General features: G+C 46.4%; 1 protein-coding gene across 10 annotated transcripts in view; it reads right to left on the bottom strand.

Moving 5' to 3' along the window:
* Positions 1-16,985, bottom strand: part of SYT17 (synaptotagmin 17) — a 118,862-nt gene that overhangs the window by 28,969 nt on the left and 72,908 nt on the right. For all 10 annotated transcript variants that reach the window (XM_038420470.2, XM_043493488.1, XM_038420472.2 and 7 more), the window contains 2 exons: positions 6,850-6,970; positions 5,893-6,048 (listed from right to left, as the gene is read on the bottom strand). In XM_038420470.2, the coding sequence (XP_038276398.1) occupies positions 5,893-6,048; positions 6,850-6,970 (277 nt within the window). The remainder of the gene's footprint in view (positions 1-5,892; positions 6,049-6,849; positions 6,971-16,985) is intronic.

The following is a 16,985-nucleotide window of genomic DNA, read 5'->3' as shown; positions in this document are numbered from 1 at the left end:
TTTATTAGGTCTCCTTCCCTCTTCTGCCTCTTTTGTCAAGTTCTCAAAATAAGCTTCAGGAGGCACTTTTTCTCACATTCAAAAAATACCTTGTAAACATTATAATCATGGTGCTGTCTATTTCTTTTGCAATATTTGAAACATCCCATTGTATAGCTGGAGGCGTCACTTGTAGCATTTCAGTTCTGGGATGGCATCTACTGCTGTTCAGATGATTGTGCTTATGACTGTCCAAGATAATTCTACATCATCTGGGAGAGTGCCAAGTGTGTCTAATTTGTTTTTCCATTGAGACAGACTACTTATTAGCAAGTACTGAATTTTTACAGATGCCTTGTGCTTTACGTATCATGAAGGGGACACTTTTATGTTAAAATAGAGGAGTAATTGGCATTTTAGCAACAAAGTGACGATGATCAGCATTTGCCAGGGCTTATGCACTTCTGTAGACCCAGTATGACCTTACTACACTACGATTCTGATCAATATATGGTCCAGCTTCTCCCTCGTCCACCCATCATTGAATATCCATGTTTCTTGACAGATATCTAGGTGTTGGTAATGCTATGAAAAGCACAAAAGAAGAGTAATCTCAGAGAGCTGTCATTTATTGTTCCAGAGAAAAATGGCCCAAGAACGGTTTTGAAGCCATTTCTGGGACAACTTGGTGCGGTGTTCATATTTACGAGTACAATAAGTTTGTCGTGCAGTGGAACAGATTGCATCACAGCTGCTAGCTGCTAATAAAATTCATCTTCATAAGCATCTGTAGCTTCCTCAATGGGAGCATAGGCTACATTGATGGACAGCTGCCCATGGTAATGCCTCAACCTGGCGTATAACAGTCAATCAGAAATAGGGTGCTACATTGTAAGTCAACCATACTAGAGTTCAAACTCATGGTTCATCTATGTGTAGGTAGAGCCAATGCTGTGCTTAAACATGATGGTTACAATTCATATTTTCAATCCAAAGATAGAGAGAATCAGATGATAAGTGTGTGTGGGGGGGTATAGGTGTATGCGTGGTTGGGGAATTTGCAGAAATGAGACTTGCACAAAGGGAAAGAGACATTCATTTGTCAGCGTTGTCTGTGCAACGTTGCACACTCACCTCTCATTAAAAGTAATGGGAACTGTATGCACTTCCCACCATAGTACATGAAAACTATGCTATTTAAATAAATGTACACAAGAAAAATATGCGTAAAAGTCTTATTGCTCTAAGGGTATATCTGCACTGGAGCTGGAGTTGTAATTTCCAGTTTGAGCAGATATATCTGCGCTAGCACTGAGCAAGCTAGCACACTAAAGATAGAAGTATATCCATGGCTGCATGGGTGGTGGAAGAGGCTAGACACCTCGAGTACATACCTAGGGTTTCAGATGGGATTGTATTGTGGGGGCTAGCCTCTCCTGCCACTCACGCACTGCAGCTAGGCTGCTAATTTTAGCGGGCTAGCTCAGTCAAACCTAGAACTGGTACATCTATTACACCTCCCAGCTACAGCATAGGCATATCCTAAATCAAATAGTGTGTCACTTCTGAACTGATCACCAGCTACACAGAAACAACAAGGAGTCCGGTGGCACCTTAAAGACTAACAGATTTATTTGAGCATAAGCTTTCGTGGGTAAAAACCCCACTTCTTCAGATGTATGGCCATGAAGTGGGGGTTTTACCCACAAAAGCTTATGCTCAAATAAATCTGTTAGTCTTTAAGGTGCCACCGTACTCCTTGTTGTTTTTGTGGATACAGACTAACACGGAGAGTGCCAGGATCCTCAGATGACTTAAGCTGGTGTTACTCCACTGAATTCAATGAAACTATGACAGCTTAAGACAGCTATGGATCTTGTCAATATCTGAAGCCACTGACACAGTTTATTTTAAATTATTGAAGATGATCTAGCTACTGGCTGGCCTGGGTGCTTTTACAGATCTATATACCTTCATGGTATCACTAGCCAATCTTCACCACATGATTAATTTCCTTTTTAATTGGCTCTTTTCTCATCAGCAAATTTAATTAACTGACTTAAGGGATGCTAGAGCAAGCAAAACCTAAAAGAAAAAAAGGAAGTGGCTTTAGTTCCTGTTGTGCATACATGCAAAATAAGCAAAGGATTTGGGTTCTGCTCCTCTCATTTTCAGACAGAAATTCAACTCCAATAATGATAATCTGCACTTCTAGATCATCTTCCATTTGAGGGTCTCAAAGCACTTTGCAAGCATGAACCAATTAAGCCACACTATACCCAGTGATGCAGGAAAGGCAATGTAGGGAACACTTAACCAACACAGAAATGCAGCCACCCTTGGAGTAGTCACAGCTGCTTAACTTTATTTATTTAAAAGCACACACTGACATGACATGGAATTGAGCTAAATTTTCTACTGGTTTAAATGGATGCAACTGCACTGATGTCAATGGAGTTTTGCCCATTTATACTAGCAAAGAATTTGGCCCAGAGCCCTTACCATCATCAAGTCCACTGGACTATGTTATTTCCATGATATTGCTTCTGGATATCCGTTCTCCACTTTGCTTCTACATGGCTATATAGGATTCCTTCCTCACCACTCTTCATAACAGGTCAGGTTTTGATACCCCTTGCTAGCACAGAATAGGACAATGGAAAGGCAGTAGTCTTGTGGCTAGGGGACGAGAGCAGGTTCTAATGCTGGTTCCGTAACTGACCTGTGATGTAACCTTAGGCAAGTCAGTTCACCCTCTGTACCTCTGCTCTGCTTCCCCTTCCACCTTTTGTCTCTCTCCTCTCTAGACTGTAAGCTCTGCAGGGCAGATGCCGTCTCTCACTATGGGTTCGTATAGCACAATGGGGCCCTGATCTTGGCTGGAACCTCTAGGCATTACTGCAATATCAACAGCAACAGGGTTACTCAGAGTGATACACTACTCAACATGAGGAAGGTTATCAGAATCTGGCCCTATCGATCTCGTCAAGGACATGTACTCCATGCCACTGTGTTTTGATGATATTGTAGATAATCACAGGTCAGCGATTTCAACAATGACTATTTTGTGCCCTCTGGTACGAACAACCCGGTGATATGATCATTTCAAAGATCATCAGTTAAATCTAACTGCTGTGTAACAACATGTGATAGTTTATTTTAATGAATCAGTTAGCTTCTGATTGACTCATTAAAAAAAAAAGTATCCATAATAAAAGGATAGCCATCCAACCATTTGACACCAACTTCATTTGTTCTAATGAATTGCGTTATATTTCATTCCTTGTTCCTGATCGTAGGGAGCTGGTATTTTGTAGATAAGGACTGGAGTATTGCATTCCTTCACCTGACTGAAGATTCTAGGAACAAATTCATCATTACACATGAAAGGGAACATTCAAGATGGCCTGCATGTAAAGCCATGCTTAAATATAGTCTTTTTGCTGTGGAAATTTCTGTGCATGAAGGGCAAGATTTAAAATGCTGATCAGCATCACTTTTGTTATGAAATGTTTGGAAACAAGCTAATGGATTGAATTTCAGCTTTTTTCACTGATTTGACAGCCGTTTCTGCCATGTAAGAAATACAGAGCTTTACAATAATATTTTCTTTCGGGTGCAGATTCTCGTTTTAATGGCTCAGAAACATTGTCGGAACATTACAAAAAAAAAAATCCTTCCCTCTTTTCCTTTAACTCATGGAGCATAAACTCCGCTTATGGCCCTTGCTTGACTGCAGGACTGGGGCACATCAAGTTTCAGGATCTCTACAAGGTTGCAGAAGAGGCCACCCACAGTGGCAGCCCCTGTGCTCCCTCAGCTCTGGGGACTGCTCACTCCTGCTCCTCCCAGAGACCACAATGCCAAAAGGGGGGCAGATGGGGTGAAGAGCAGATGGACTCATGGACATGGAGGGAGCAATTAATTGCATCCCAATGTCTAAGGCAAAATGAACCCCCTATACAGCGCTGGGAGAGATTGTGCCTGCCTGAGACAGTGCTCCTCCAGGGACCATTTGGCTCCACACTGCCCTCTGCACCACAGTGGCATGAATGCTACCATCTAGTTCAGTATAAGAACTGGGACCGAATCCTATTTGCATTATAATTTTTAGCAAAGGCATTGTCACCATTCACAAAATCAATTTAACAGAGAATGCTTGGGGATGAATTTTGCTCTTGGTTACCCCAGTGAAACTGCACTGGTGCAGACGAGAGCAGAATTTGGTTTTTAATGCTTCTGAGCATGGCATTAAAAAGTGGAAATGAAAGTTAAAGAACAATTCAAAATGGCATCTGGTGGGGTTTTTTGTATTCTTGAATTTGGTATTTTCTCCTCCTAGTAAAGAAAGCATGTATTAAAATATGACCAACAGATGTGGTCTTTATACAGCTCTTTTCTTTTCTACAACTTGTTTGCCCACAGAAATATCATTCAAACCCATACTATTGAAGACAATTGGGAGAGTGGACTGCTCAGTCGATGAATAGTGAGCTATGCAGCCTTTCACTTCTAGGTTACTAGTTCAAATCCGACTGAGGTCAGCAGAGACCAAAATTCCCATCATCCAATGGCTTTTCAGTGGCCCACTGAGATGAGCCAGTGGTCTCTGCCTAATTCTTAGTGAACAGATGTCCATACCATAAAATCATCACAACAGGCACCGTGTCAGCTGACTTGGGCTTGTGGAGCTATAAAATTGCCATGTAGACATCCAGGCTCTCGGGCTGGTGGCCTGCTTGTGGGGTTCCAAGGCTCAGGCTAGAGCACAAGCCCAGACATCTACATTACCATTTTATAGCCCTGCAGCCCAAGCCTGAGGCAGCTGACACAGGCCAGGTGTGGGTGTTTTTTTGAAGTCTAGCCACATACCCTTTGCTGGCAGTCTCAGCCAACAAGCCAAGGACTGAAGAGGCATGAAAATCCAAACTACCCTCTTCATTCCTTTTGCTACAATAGAAAACCCATAAAAGCAGATGCTTCAGGTCTGGGTTAAGACACTTTGAAAGGTAGCACATGGAAGCCTGCACTGCCACTACTTGTACTGCATATACTGTGCAACTACTAAGAAGGCTGCAGTTTCCAAGGTGTGTCTGTACTTAGAAACTTCTTAAATGTTTTTCCACAATAATACATCTTTTCCGGTGCTATCAACCACATAAGCCACAACATAGACCAGGAGCAGTCATTTTTACCACTATGTTATCTAACCCTGCTCTGAGAAACTTTTGTGTGCATCAAATTCCATTGCATGTTTTCATAACTGAAGTAAGCAAATCCAAAATTCAACAATGCAAAAAACCACCTGGACATTTGTCATCAATTTCTTTTCAGAGTGTTACAAAAATCCAAAGAGGCAACAATAAATCTCAGCATTTACTTTGGAAGCTCAGTACCTTAATAGTGTCCCTTTAAAAATACAGCCATAAACAAACCAATTTATATAACAGTGATACAATGGGCTAGCAAAGACGTGCACAATCCTCAAAGTAAAAATTATGTGGAGTTGCAAAATGAGTATTGTTGTAAGGTCTAGGTTGATCATCAGATACTTCCTTCCATCTATCTCTCATTCCTCTGACTTCTCCAGGAAGCACTTTAGAACCCAGTTCAATTAGCCTGCCTCTCTTCTTAGTGGAAATGTTTTCCGGATAGCACCAATTAAGAGTGAAACTGACAAGGTGAGTTCCTAGACAGTTCCATATTACAGGTGACAACTGAAAGCTTCTGTGCAGAGAAGCGTGATGCTAATTAAGCTCCTCTAGAAATGACAGAGCTGACTGTCCCATAAACGTTAGCTTGCTGAAAAACAGGAAGACATTGCGTAGGCTAAAGTGCATGCATGGGGCAGCTAATTTGTTTACCTCTGAGACAGCCAAGATAGCATCAAATCAATAGCAAGAATGCTTTTACCTGTAAATACTAGGCTGGCATTTTCCAGTTCTTCTTGAGGAACCTTGAAACTGAAGGACTCATTGTAGAAAGGATCTATTGTACCCTTCATGCAAGAGGTTTTCTTGGTTTTGGCTAATTTTAATCCATGAACCAGCTGAATTTTCACAAAGGGATCTGAAAGAAACACAAACACAATTCCAGCTTTACAGGTGCAGCCAGTCAATGTTCCTGTCTCAGAAAGGTTCTGCACAGTTGGGACCAGAGTGTGGAGCAGCACTGTGCAGGAAAAATAGCTTTTGGGAGGGATCTGGACTCTTATCATATCAAGGTACCAGGTGACTTGCAGTGAAGATGTACAAGTCTCAGGCTGCAGAATTTTTCTGTTGACTCTGCGTGAAGTGCAACAAATGGTGACCTTGACAAAAGTCAGGTATGTTGTTCTCACTGACAGATGTCAATAGTCTGACAACAGCAGCAGCTGGAGTAGGGAGTCAGGGAACTATATCGTGGGGGAGAGGGAGAATCACCAGCTCATAGAATGATGAAATAGACCTTTCTCCATACTCAGGTGAGGGGTGCGTAGACATTGTCAAAAATCACACAGCAGAACAAGTTTTGCAGAATTAAACTGCCTTTATATTTAACACTCACACAACACTTTGTGTCTGCAAAGCACAGCACAAACATTGAGAAATAATCCTAAACCACAAAAGCAGAGGCAGGGATAGCATTTGGAAATTCCTGGTTCCCAATCCTAGGCTCCGGCCTGTAGACTTCGACTCTCAATGTTTGATTTATATATATATTTTTAAAACCACATATATTAGAGCTTTTCAAAGCCATGCACTAATTTTAATGGGAATAAAGTGTCCAAATCATTTAGGTGGAATCAAAAAATGGCTGCCTAATATATAGGACAATTTTAGAGCACACACAAACATGCAGGAGTGATCTGAGAAATACACTGCCCTTTACCTGAACCTTGGCTCATATCTGTCTGAAGAAGTTGTTTCGCTCGAATAATGTCTACATTCAGTCTTCCTGCACTGGGAAGGTAATTTAGTGATAGCAGCAGCTCTCCCAACTCGACTTCATTCTACATGGAAAAGTAAATATGAGAATATACAACTGCAAAGTCAGCTAGAGAGACAACTGCAATTCAACCAACAAAAACAGATCCCCTAATGGATTGAAATGGCAGAAAAACATTTTAAGTCACATTCCATTTTCATCATCTTCAGGAACCATTTGGGGCCTTGCACTGAATAAGGTATAAATAAGGGTACGATCCCCTGCTAGTAGGTTTGCTTCACTATATTATACATCAATCACTGAACATAGTTCCGTTTTAAAATTGCCATCATTACTCTGTAGTCTGCTTGTGACAGAGTGCTGGGAACCAAGAACTGAGCCAGCACTCTGGTCACTGAAACACCAATTAATTCTCCCCACGGCCTAATTAGAGTATTACAATGGGCTGGAGAAGGACCAATGAGGAACTTGGCCCATTAACCCAGCAGGTTTAAGAAAGTACAGGAAGGCAGTACAGGAGGGAGAATGAAAACCAGTCTCTGGAGAGAGAATGCTCTCTCCCCAGCAGAGACCTGAGGAGGAGAAACTGAAACCGTACCTAATATGGTATGTGGAATGGTAAGGTGATGGGAAGAGCAAATGTGAATAAACTGCACTGGAGTGTTTAGCAGCTGAAGGGCCCTCGTCGGCACAGCGAGAGCAGAAGGCAGGAACGGGTTGTCACCCTGTCAGAACTGTTTCAACAGGATGAACAAGGAGGAGGAATCTCAAGACCTGTTATTTTCCTTTCTTGCATTTGAAGTTTTTCCATCTAGTCCTAACCTTAATAATTTAACATGACTGATCTGTTGTTAACATACAAAATACGGTCCCAATCCTGCAAAACAGCCACACACAGAACTGCCATTGACGACCCTGGAAACTGTGGGCACGGAATGCTTAGAGAATCAGACTCTATGGGATTAAGTAGCATTTCCTTTGTGGTATAAGCTGACATTAGGGAGGAAATTCAGAGGTGGCATTCACTTATGAGCTTGTTCCCTTACTCCCTGATATTGCAGCATGTCATGCACTTATCTGAGAGCCGGGCTTACCAGTGTCCTTGCTATTCAGCAGACTGTGTTCTGACTTTAAGCTTTATATAAACATAGCTGTTTATCCATTAATCCCCCTTTCGTTGACTTAATTGAAACATGTAAAAGTGTCTGAGAGCGGATATTACTAAAAGCTGCCTAAAAGTGATTGCTTAAAATATTAATGATTGACATGCACCGCCTTTGAAGCTTCCTGATGCTGTTATTGTATGAGTGTGATGAAAATACATATCCAGTGAGCACCATTGTTGGTTTTACATTCACCTTTCCGATACCTGAAATAACCATAATATCTTTCTATTCTCACCACCAGAGCTGAGCCCACCACAAAGACTCCCACATCCAAGCACTGGAGAAGTTCAGACCCAGGTCCAGATCTGATCTGTGTGGCCCATCTCAGCAAGGAATAGGAGAGAGAATGGTCCACAATCGCTACAGAAAGGACAAGAGCTTTTAAAGGCACCCGCCGCAAGAGATGTTATAAACCACAAGTGGACACAAATTACAACAGCAATTAGTGTTGTGGGAAATGTCTGTCACAAACCTGAAACTAGGGGCAAGTTTGCCAAAGTATACAAACCCTAGTCAAGTTTCAGGTAAATCCGGGCAGGGCTCTGAACAAACTGGAGCTTGGATTCCAGTGAAATTGGCCAGTTAATCATTTTTCAGGGGGAAACTAGGCAAAATATGGCAGTTCTAGCTGAGTGTGGCATTTTGGGCTGAAATGAACCATAACACACAGAACAAAACTCGAGCAGGTTTGGAGGCTTCCCCTGCTCAGGAGAGCTCCCTCCAGAAGTAAATAAAGCCTCGGCATTCCTTCTAGGTTTGGTTGGACCCTCCATTTCCTGCCACCCTCCCCCATCCTCAGCTGGGAAACTCTGATCCCACCTGTAGCCTGTGGCAGGACATCACAGAGGTGCCTGCTGCTTCTTAATACAGGCCCTTTTTGACTTCCCTCATTAAAGATCCTAGGGCAGAAGATGAGTAGGGGCCATTAAATCTGGTATCCTGGTCCAATCCCAACTGTGGTAATTACATTCTGCCCACCCAGATTCCCCTGCAGTAGTTTCTCTTCTATATGACGTTTCAGGACTACATGACAGAGATGCATTAGGTACACAGGTAAACATGTCATAGATTGAGCAAAGCTCTGCACTTCAGATCTGAACTGAATATGGCATTCTTTTCCACTTTATGCCCTAAATTAATGTTTAGCATCACTGTGGGTTAATTAATTAATTGTCTGGTTCCACCCTAGAGGTGACTGCATTTCAGTAGCGAGTAACATAATTCCTGTGTATTTAAACCCACAATCTCCATTCTGCTAACGCAAGCCGAGTTAGTGACCACAATGGAAACAAGCCAGGTGGTGTGGCAGTATCTGCCTCAGCCCCCTGATTGCACAGTGACCTTTCCACTGTACGTCTGTGGGTCAAGGCTGGGAGGGGGAGTGGCTAGCCTGGGAGGGAGAAGATGGGTAGATGGCATCATCTCCTCTCAAACCTGCATGAACTCCTCCATGGGGGGAAAACAGTCGGTATTTGGAGAAGCAACCAACAGGAAGACTATGGTAGCAGCGCCTACGGCAGAGGGGTTTTCTGGCAATGCCCACAGCCCTGCTTTACGAATAGGGGGAGGGACAAAAGGTTAACCTGGAAGATTTAGGCATACAAAACATTAGGTGACATGGCACTGCACAGCTTTTTCATTAAACAACCAGAACATACAAAATTAACCTGGCACACATGAAACAGATCAGTAACTGGCTAACTGCTACCGGAATACCACGGCCATTTCTTTGATGCCCACCACTGAAGGCGGATGTTGATAGATTGGAGAGAGTTAGAGATAAGCCACAAGAATGATTAAAAGACTTTTTTTTAGTGCCTTTTAATGACAGACTCCAGGAGTTCAATCTATTTCGCCTAACACAGAAGGTTATGGGGTGACGATCACAGTCTAGGAGTACTTACACAGGAAGCAAAAAAACATTTGATAATGGGCTCTTCAATCTAGCAAACAAAGGGATAACAAGATCCAATGGCTGGAAGTCGAAGCAAGATAATCCAGTCTGGATTAAAGGTGTAAATTTTTAACCGCGAGGGTAATTAGCCAATGGAACAATTTACCGATCAGGGTTGTGACTGATTCTCCATCACCGGCAATTTTTAAATGAAGATTGGATTTTATTTTTAAAAAAAAGATCTGCTCTAGGAATTATTTTGGGGAAGTTCTATGCCCTGTGTTATACAGGAGGTCAGGCTATGTAATCACAGCCACCCCTTCTCACCTTGGAAACCATGCTAAAAGAAATACAAAAGGGGTTTCCGGTCACAGAGCCAGGTTCAGTCAATGGGCTACGCAAGGTGAGTGTGTGCACTACTTAACAGACCTAGCGAGGCAACTGGAGTTGCTGAGTGACCGTCCATTTGGGAAGACCCTGCCCACTGCATAGGCCAAGGAGATAAACTTGGGGATGGCCCCACCGGGGATGGCCAAGCTGGTCAGAGAAATCACGCGGGGCGATAAGTCAAACCTAAAATCTGAGGAGATGGAAAGCATCAGCCTTTATGAGTCTCCCTGAATGGATGCCCTGATCCTGAACCCTCATCATTACTCCCTTATCCTGGTTACAACAGATGACAATATAAATAGATGCAGTGCACACAGACTCCAAATTAACCATTCACCACTCTCCATTTCTTCCCACGGTAAACTTCATTTTTGTTTTACCTAAAAGAAAGTTGAAGAAAGCCCCCGCCTTCCCCCCACACGCATGCACTTCCTCTTGTCAGCCTAAGGAATTCAAACATTATATTCACTCCTCAACTGCTAGAAGAGGGCCTCATCCTCCCTGATTGAACTAATCTCGTTATCCCTAGCCTGATTCTTGTTTGCATATTTACACCTGCCTCTGGAAATTTTCACTACACGCATCCGACGAAGTGGATATTCACCCACGAAAGTTTATGCTCCAATACGTCCGTTAGTCTATAAGGTGCCACACGACTCTTTGCATTATAACTGTTATTATAAATTATAACTGTGATTAGCATTGTAATCTGAATCTTCAATACACAGGTAATTCCCTCTGGTCAGGAAAGCACTGCCCAGGGGAAATCTAAATCTGAAAATATTTATACACTATACTCTGCACCAAGGATAGGTCCAAACCTTACCTAAGCACCTGACTGTGTCCAGACTCAGCACTGAACAGGCAGCTGAGTTGGTGTTATGACAAAGGTGTTTAGAGAAATTAGTGGAAACGTACTGTCTTTATCAGACGATTTTTCCCAGAGAGTTTCTTATTGAGATTGTGCATGCGCTCGGGGAACTATTGCCAACCATGTGTGAGATGAGCCCAAGCCCTTAATAGCTATCTTAAGCTAGCAGAGAAGCCTTAGGGATATTATTAAGGATAGTTAATGCCTTCCTTTTGGAGAGCAACACACCATCCATGCTTCAACAAATACTTTCTAGGCCCTTGCTCAAAAAATCATCATTGCTAGTGGGGCACCTAGGCAATTGTAATATCCTGATCCCTAACCCTTCACTAGTACCACAACAAACCTTAGGGTAACTGATTATCTACTTGCTTACATACGGCTGATGTTGACAGTAGTTTGACACTGGGTCGCTGCCAACGTGGGACTTTATACTCTGTGAAATCAGTCCTGGATTAGTCTCACAGACAGAAAAATTTCCTAGACATCACTGCACCACAAAGAGGCTACTGCCACTCAGGACAAAGCCTACTGAACGGATCTGAATCCTGATAGACCAGTCACAGCTTGGCATGCAGGAAGTGGCACGGGCCGCAGGGGCATGCTGGCCACCACTTCCCGCAGCTCCCATTGGCCGGGAACAGTGAACTGGAGCCACTGGGAGCTGTCCACTGGACAATGTAAACAAACTGTCTCATGGCCTGCCAGTGGATTACCCTGACAGGCCGCATGTTGCCCACCACTGGTGTAAAAGGTCCACGCTGTCTATAAGACAATCTGCATAATTCTAAATCCTGTCACTACCAGTGATTTCATGTACAAATTGAATCTGAATCCAGTATTCTTCCATCCCTATTAACATTGTTATAGCATACCATTGGTTTAGGGTTGCCAACTTTCTACTCACACAAAACCAAACACCCTTGCCCCAGCCCTCCTCCAAAGCCCCGCCCCTTCTCTGAGGTTCCGCCCCCTGCTCACTCCAACCCCCCTCCCTCTTCCCACCCTCACTCACTCGCTTTCACCAAGCTGGCTGAGGACGTTGGGGTGCAGGAGGGGGAGAGGACTCTGACTGGGGGTGTGTGCTCTAGAGTGGGGCCAGAAATGAGGAGTGCAGGAGGGGGCTCCAGGCTGAGGCAGTGGGTTGGGATGCGGAAAGGGGTGAGGCTCTGGCTGGGAGTGCGGGCTCTGGGATAGGGCCAGGGATGAGGGGTTTGGGGCACAGGAGGGGACTCCGGGCTGAGGGATGGAGCTGAGGGGTTCGGAGTATGGGAGCAGGCTCTGGGCAGAGGCAGGGGGTTGGGGTATGGGAGGGGGTACGGGCTCCAGGTTGGGGGTGTGGGTTCCATAGTGGGACCAGAAATGAGGGGTTCAGCATGTGGGAGGGGTGCCGGGCTGGGACAGGGAGTTGGAGTATAGGGGGGCGAGGGCTCTGGCTGGTGGTGCGGGCTCTGGGGTAGGGCCAGGGATGAGGGATTTGGGGTACAGGAGGGGGCTCCAGGCTGGAACTGAGGGATTCAGAGTGCGGGAGGAGGCTTCAGGCTGGGGCAGGGGGTTGGGGTGGGGGGGTGAGAGGTCTCCAGCTGGGGGTGAAGACTCTAGGTTGGGGATGGGGATGAAGGGTTTAGGGTGTGTGGGGGGGGCTCCGGGCTGGGGCTGAGGGGTTCGGAGCTGGGGAGGGGGATTAGGGCTGGGGTAGGGGGTTGGGGCACAGGAGGGAGCAGGGGGTTCAGGCTCCAGGTGGCACTTACCTCAAGCAGTTCCCAGAAGAAGCAGCATGTCCTCTCTCCAGCTCCTATGTTGAGGTACAGCCAGGAGCTCTGCATGCTGCCCAGTCTGCAGGCGCTGCCCCTGCAGCTCCCATTGGCTGCGGTTCCCGGCCAGTGGGAGCTACAGAGCCGGTGCCTGGGGTGAGGGCAGCGTGCGGAGCCCCCTGGCTGCCCCACGCGTAGGAGCCGGAATGGGGACATGCTGCTGCTTCCGGAAGCCACATGGAGCCACAGCAGGCAGGGAGCCCCTGCGCTGCTGACTGGACTTTTAACAGCCCGGTCAGCTGTGCTGACTGGAGCCACCAGGATCCCTTTTTGACCAGGCATTCCACTCAAAAACTGGACACCTGGCAACCCTACATTGGTTTGGTTTTTTTGTAACGTATCCATTCTTACTTGTCACTTGCAGTCATTGTTTAATCTGGTTCATTGCACAGCTCAGCTTTTGCAAATTCCGGTATGCTTAGAAAACACAAATTGGAAAACTGTGTTATATACTGTAAGATACCTACAACTTTTCTCAGTAGCGTAACTGACGATCAGTAACACCACCAAATTATTCATTTTGTAAATATCCATCAAATCATAAATATAAGATGCAGGGCAGACACTAAGACTGTGTACAGCAGTGGTTCTCCACCTATTTACACATATGCACCTCTCTATGTGTTATGTGGGCCACGTCCACACAATATATATACTACACTTATGGGCCTGAGAGTGTCACATGGGCTGCAGTTTTGTGCTGATTGGGCTGCAAGAGGCCTGTGGGTTGAGAACCACAGCTGTACAGAAATGCAGGACTCTTCAAGTCACCCTAGGCTCAGGTACTAAATATCTGCACCACGATTCGGGGGAATTACTGCTGGGTCCTGGAAGTAGGTGGCAGGGCTATCCCTAGCCATTCTGGTGCCCTACAAAGCCCCCTGCCCCTACAGGGGGGAGGGCCAGGCCTCTGCAGGGGGGCAGGAGCAGGCTTGGGGGCTGGGGGGAAACTGCCCCCCTGCACGAGCCGGTGGAGCGGAGCAGGTTGTGACCAGGTCACTCCACTTCCTGCTGCCTGGTGAGTGCACGGCAGGCCTGACCCCCACACTCATGGGGTGGCGGAAAGTGAAGTGACCCGGCTCCAGCCTTGTAGGGTGACCAGATGTCCCAATTTTATAGGGATAGTCCTGATATTCAGGGCTTTGTCTTTCATAGACACCTATTACCCCCCACCCCATGTCCTGATTTTTCATGCTTGCTGTCTGGTCATCCTACAGCCTTGGACTGAGGGGCAGGGGGAAACTGCCCCCCAGCACTCACTGACAGCGCAGCAGGGGCCGGGTCGCTCCACTTACCGCCGCCGGTGAGTGCTGGCCCGACCCCTGCTGCACTCCTCAGGGGAGTGGGGGCGGGGCTGGGGTGGGAAGAGGCAGGGTGGCAGCGGAGCATGGGCAGGGGGGCTTTGGAGAAGGGGTGGAGTCGGGGTGGGGGCTCGGGCAGAGCAGTGGCAGAGGCTTTGGGGAAAGAGTGGAGTGGGGGCAGGGGCTGAGCAGTGGCGGAGGCTTTGGGGAAAGGGTGGAGTGGGGGCGGGGACCCTGGGGAAGAGGCAGAGCAGGGACTGGAGCAGCACGCAGCTGCGTACTTTGAGTATGGGTAGGGACGGCCCTGGAAGGTGGACACATTTAGTTTCAAGCAGGATCTACAGGAGTTTAAAGTTTCTCATTGGCCCAAACGGAACTCCTAGGAATAGCTATCCTTATGCTGAAGTTTATGTGGTTTTATAAAGCATAGGCAGACCCCAAGAAGTGGAAGGGAGAGGGCAATGAGTCTGGGCATGGACCAGGGCCTGGCGCTCTGTTACGGACAGCGTAGGGACTCCATGTATTCATGGTAAGCTTTAAATAAAATTAAATTTTTATTTTCAAAAATTGTATATTCCAAAAAATTTTAAACATTGCTTCATTTTGTGCACACACAACATTGGTGTGGGAGTGTAAAGCTCAGATTTACGCACAAAGATCAGGCAGTCAGGCACCTACCCACACGAATTTATGCTGCAAATGCAGGTTTTGCAGGTGCTAAATGGATGTGGCTAACCAAAACACTTTTTAAATTTGTTTTTAAAATTTAGTCTATAGCAGGGATAGGCAAACTTTTTGGCCTGAGGGCCACATCAGGTTTCTGAAATTGTATGGAGGGCCGGTTAGGGGAGGCTGTGCCTCCCCAAACAGCCAGGTATCGCCCGGCCCCCACCCCCTATCTAACCCCACCCTGCTTCTCGCCCTCTGACGGCCCCCCTGGGACTCCTGCCCCATCCAACCCCCCCGTCCCCTGACGGCACCCCCAGGATCCCTACCCCTCCCTGTCCCCTGATGGCACCCCCAGGATCTCTGCCCCTCCCTGTCCCCTGACTGCCCCTGGACCTCCCGCCCCTGACTGCCCCCTGCCTCCCCCCATCCAACCATTCCTTCTCCCTGAGCGCCCCCAGAACCCCTGCCCCTGACTGCCCCCCGCCGCCCCATCCAACCCCCCCTCCTTCCTGACTGTCCCCCTGGGACCCCTGCCCCCATTCAAACCCTTGCTCCCCGCCCCGACCCCTATCCACACCCCCACCCCATGACCACCACCCTGAACTGCCCTGCCCTCTATCCAACCCCCCCCGCTCCCTTACAGCCGCACAGCCCAGAGCACCAGGACAGGCTGGAGGCAGCCGTGCCGCTGCGCAGAGCACTGAGTCAGGCCACGGATCTGCAGCTGTGCTGCCCAGCCGGAGCTCACAACCCCACCACCCAGAGCATTGCGCCGGCGGCGCAGTAAGCTGAGGCTGCGGGGGAGGGGGAACAGCTGGGTAGGGGCTGGGGGCTAGCCTCCCGGGCCAGGAGCTCAGGGGCCAGGCAGGAGGGTCCCATGGGCCAGATGCGGCCCGCGGGCTGTCATTTGCCCACTTCTGGTCTATAGTGAACTACCCATAACGCTGCCTACTCTTTGATCCCGGATTCGGTTAACACAAAGATAATGTAGGGCCTGATCTTCAGTTGTGCCCTTTTGCACATGCCTGACTTGTTCATGGGCAACTCTGGCAAAGCCCCCGTGAAGAAATGGGTCTATATTTTACTAATAGACTTGCAGGCATTATTCAGACAGAAGGTGGTGAGTTACAAACTACTGTGCATTATGTCCAATCCAAAACCCATGGAACTGAACAGAAAGATTCCCATTAACTTCAGTGGGCTTGGGATCAGGCATCATCTGCCTAAACTTCCCTTGAGGACTTTTTCTGTGTCAGACTACTTTCCAGCTTAGTGTCAGCAGTGTCCAAACACTGCGTGTTTCTATTAATTGCCTTGAAGGAAGTAATGTGCAATCCAACCCACAAAGACCACATCAGGATGGGTTTGCTGGAAAATAGTCTTAACTGTCCCATTGTTGAGCACAGCTGGTAATGCGCTTTCCAGAATGACAAACAGCATTTTCAAAACAGAATGCAGTTCACTGACTAGCCTACCATACAAACGACTCAGGGACTTGAACAGGCATTTAACTTCAGCAGTGAATTATATCTGATCTTATCCATGTATATTTTCAGCTCAGCTATAGGAATATGAATGCTGGATGGTTCAAATCCTGCCACAATGCAGGGAGGTGGACCAGATGACTACAATTCAGCACTGAAAAATTTTCTTTGAATTTGTTTGTAACCTTGCACTTCTCTCCTGGTGCCTTCGATCTGATCAACCCATTGTTCATTGATCAGGTTCATATGCTGAACCATGCTTGCTAACTTTATTCTTGTGGTTTGGTCACTTGTGATTCACTGTCCTCAATAGCTCCATATGGCATCCATTTAACAACCAAGTTACAAACGTATCAGTTACTCCAGAAAAACCCGGGCAAGAGTTAAAACTTTTCAAGAGTTAAAGCTTCTCTCCTATACACTCTGCAAGACAAGTCCACACTGCTGAATCTGAGCACTGATATCTGATACTCTGTCTAATTAAAGCAGT

Source organism: Dermochelys coriacea, chromosome 10, assembly GCF_009764565.3.
Source record: "Dermochelys coriacea isolate rDerCor1 chromosome 10, rDerCor1.pri.v4, whole genome shotgun sequence".
Taxonomy (NCBI): Eukaryota; Metazoa; Chordata; order Testudines; family Dermochelyidae; genus Dermochelys; species Dermochelys coriacea.
Note: the sequence above shows the minus strand (reverse complement) of the source record. Positions and strands in the feature narration are given on the sequence as shown.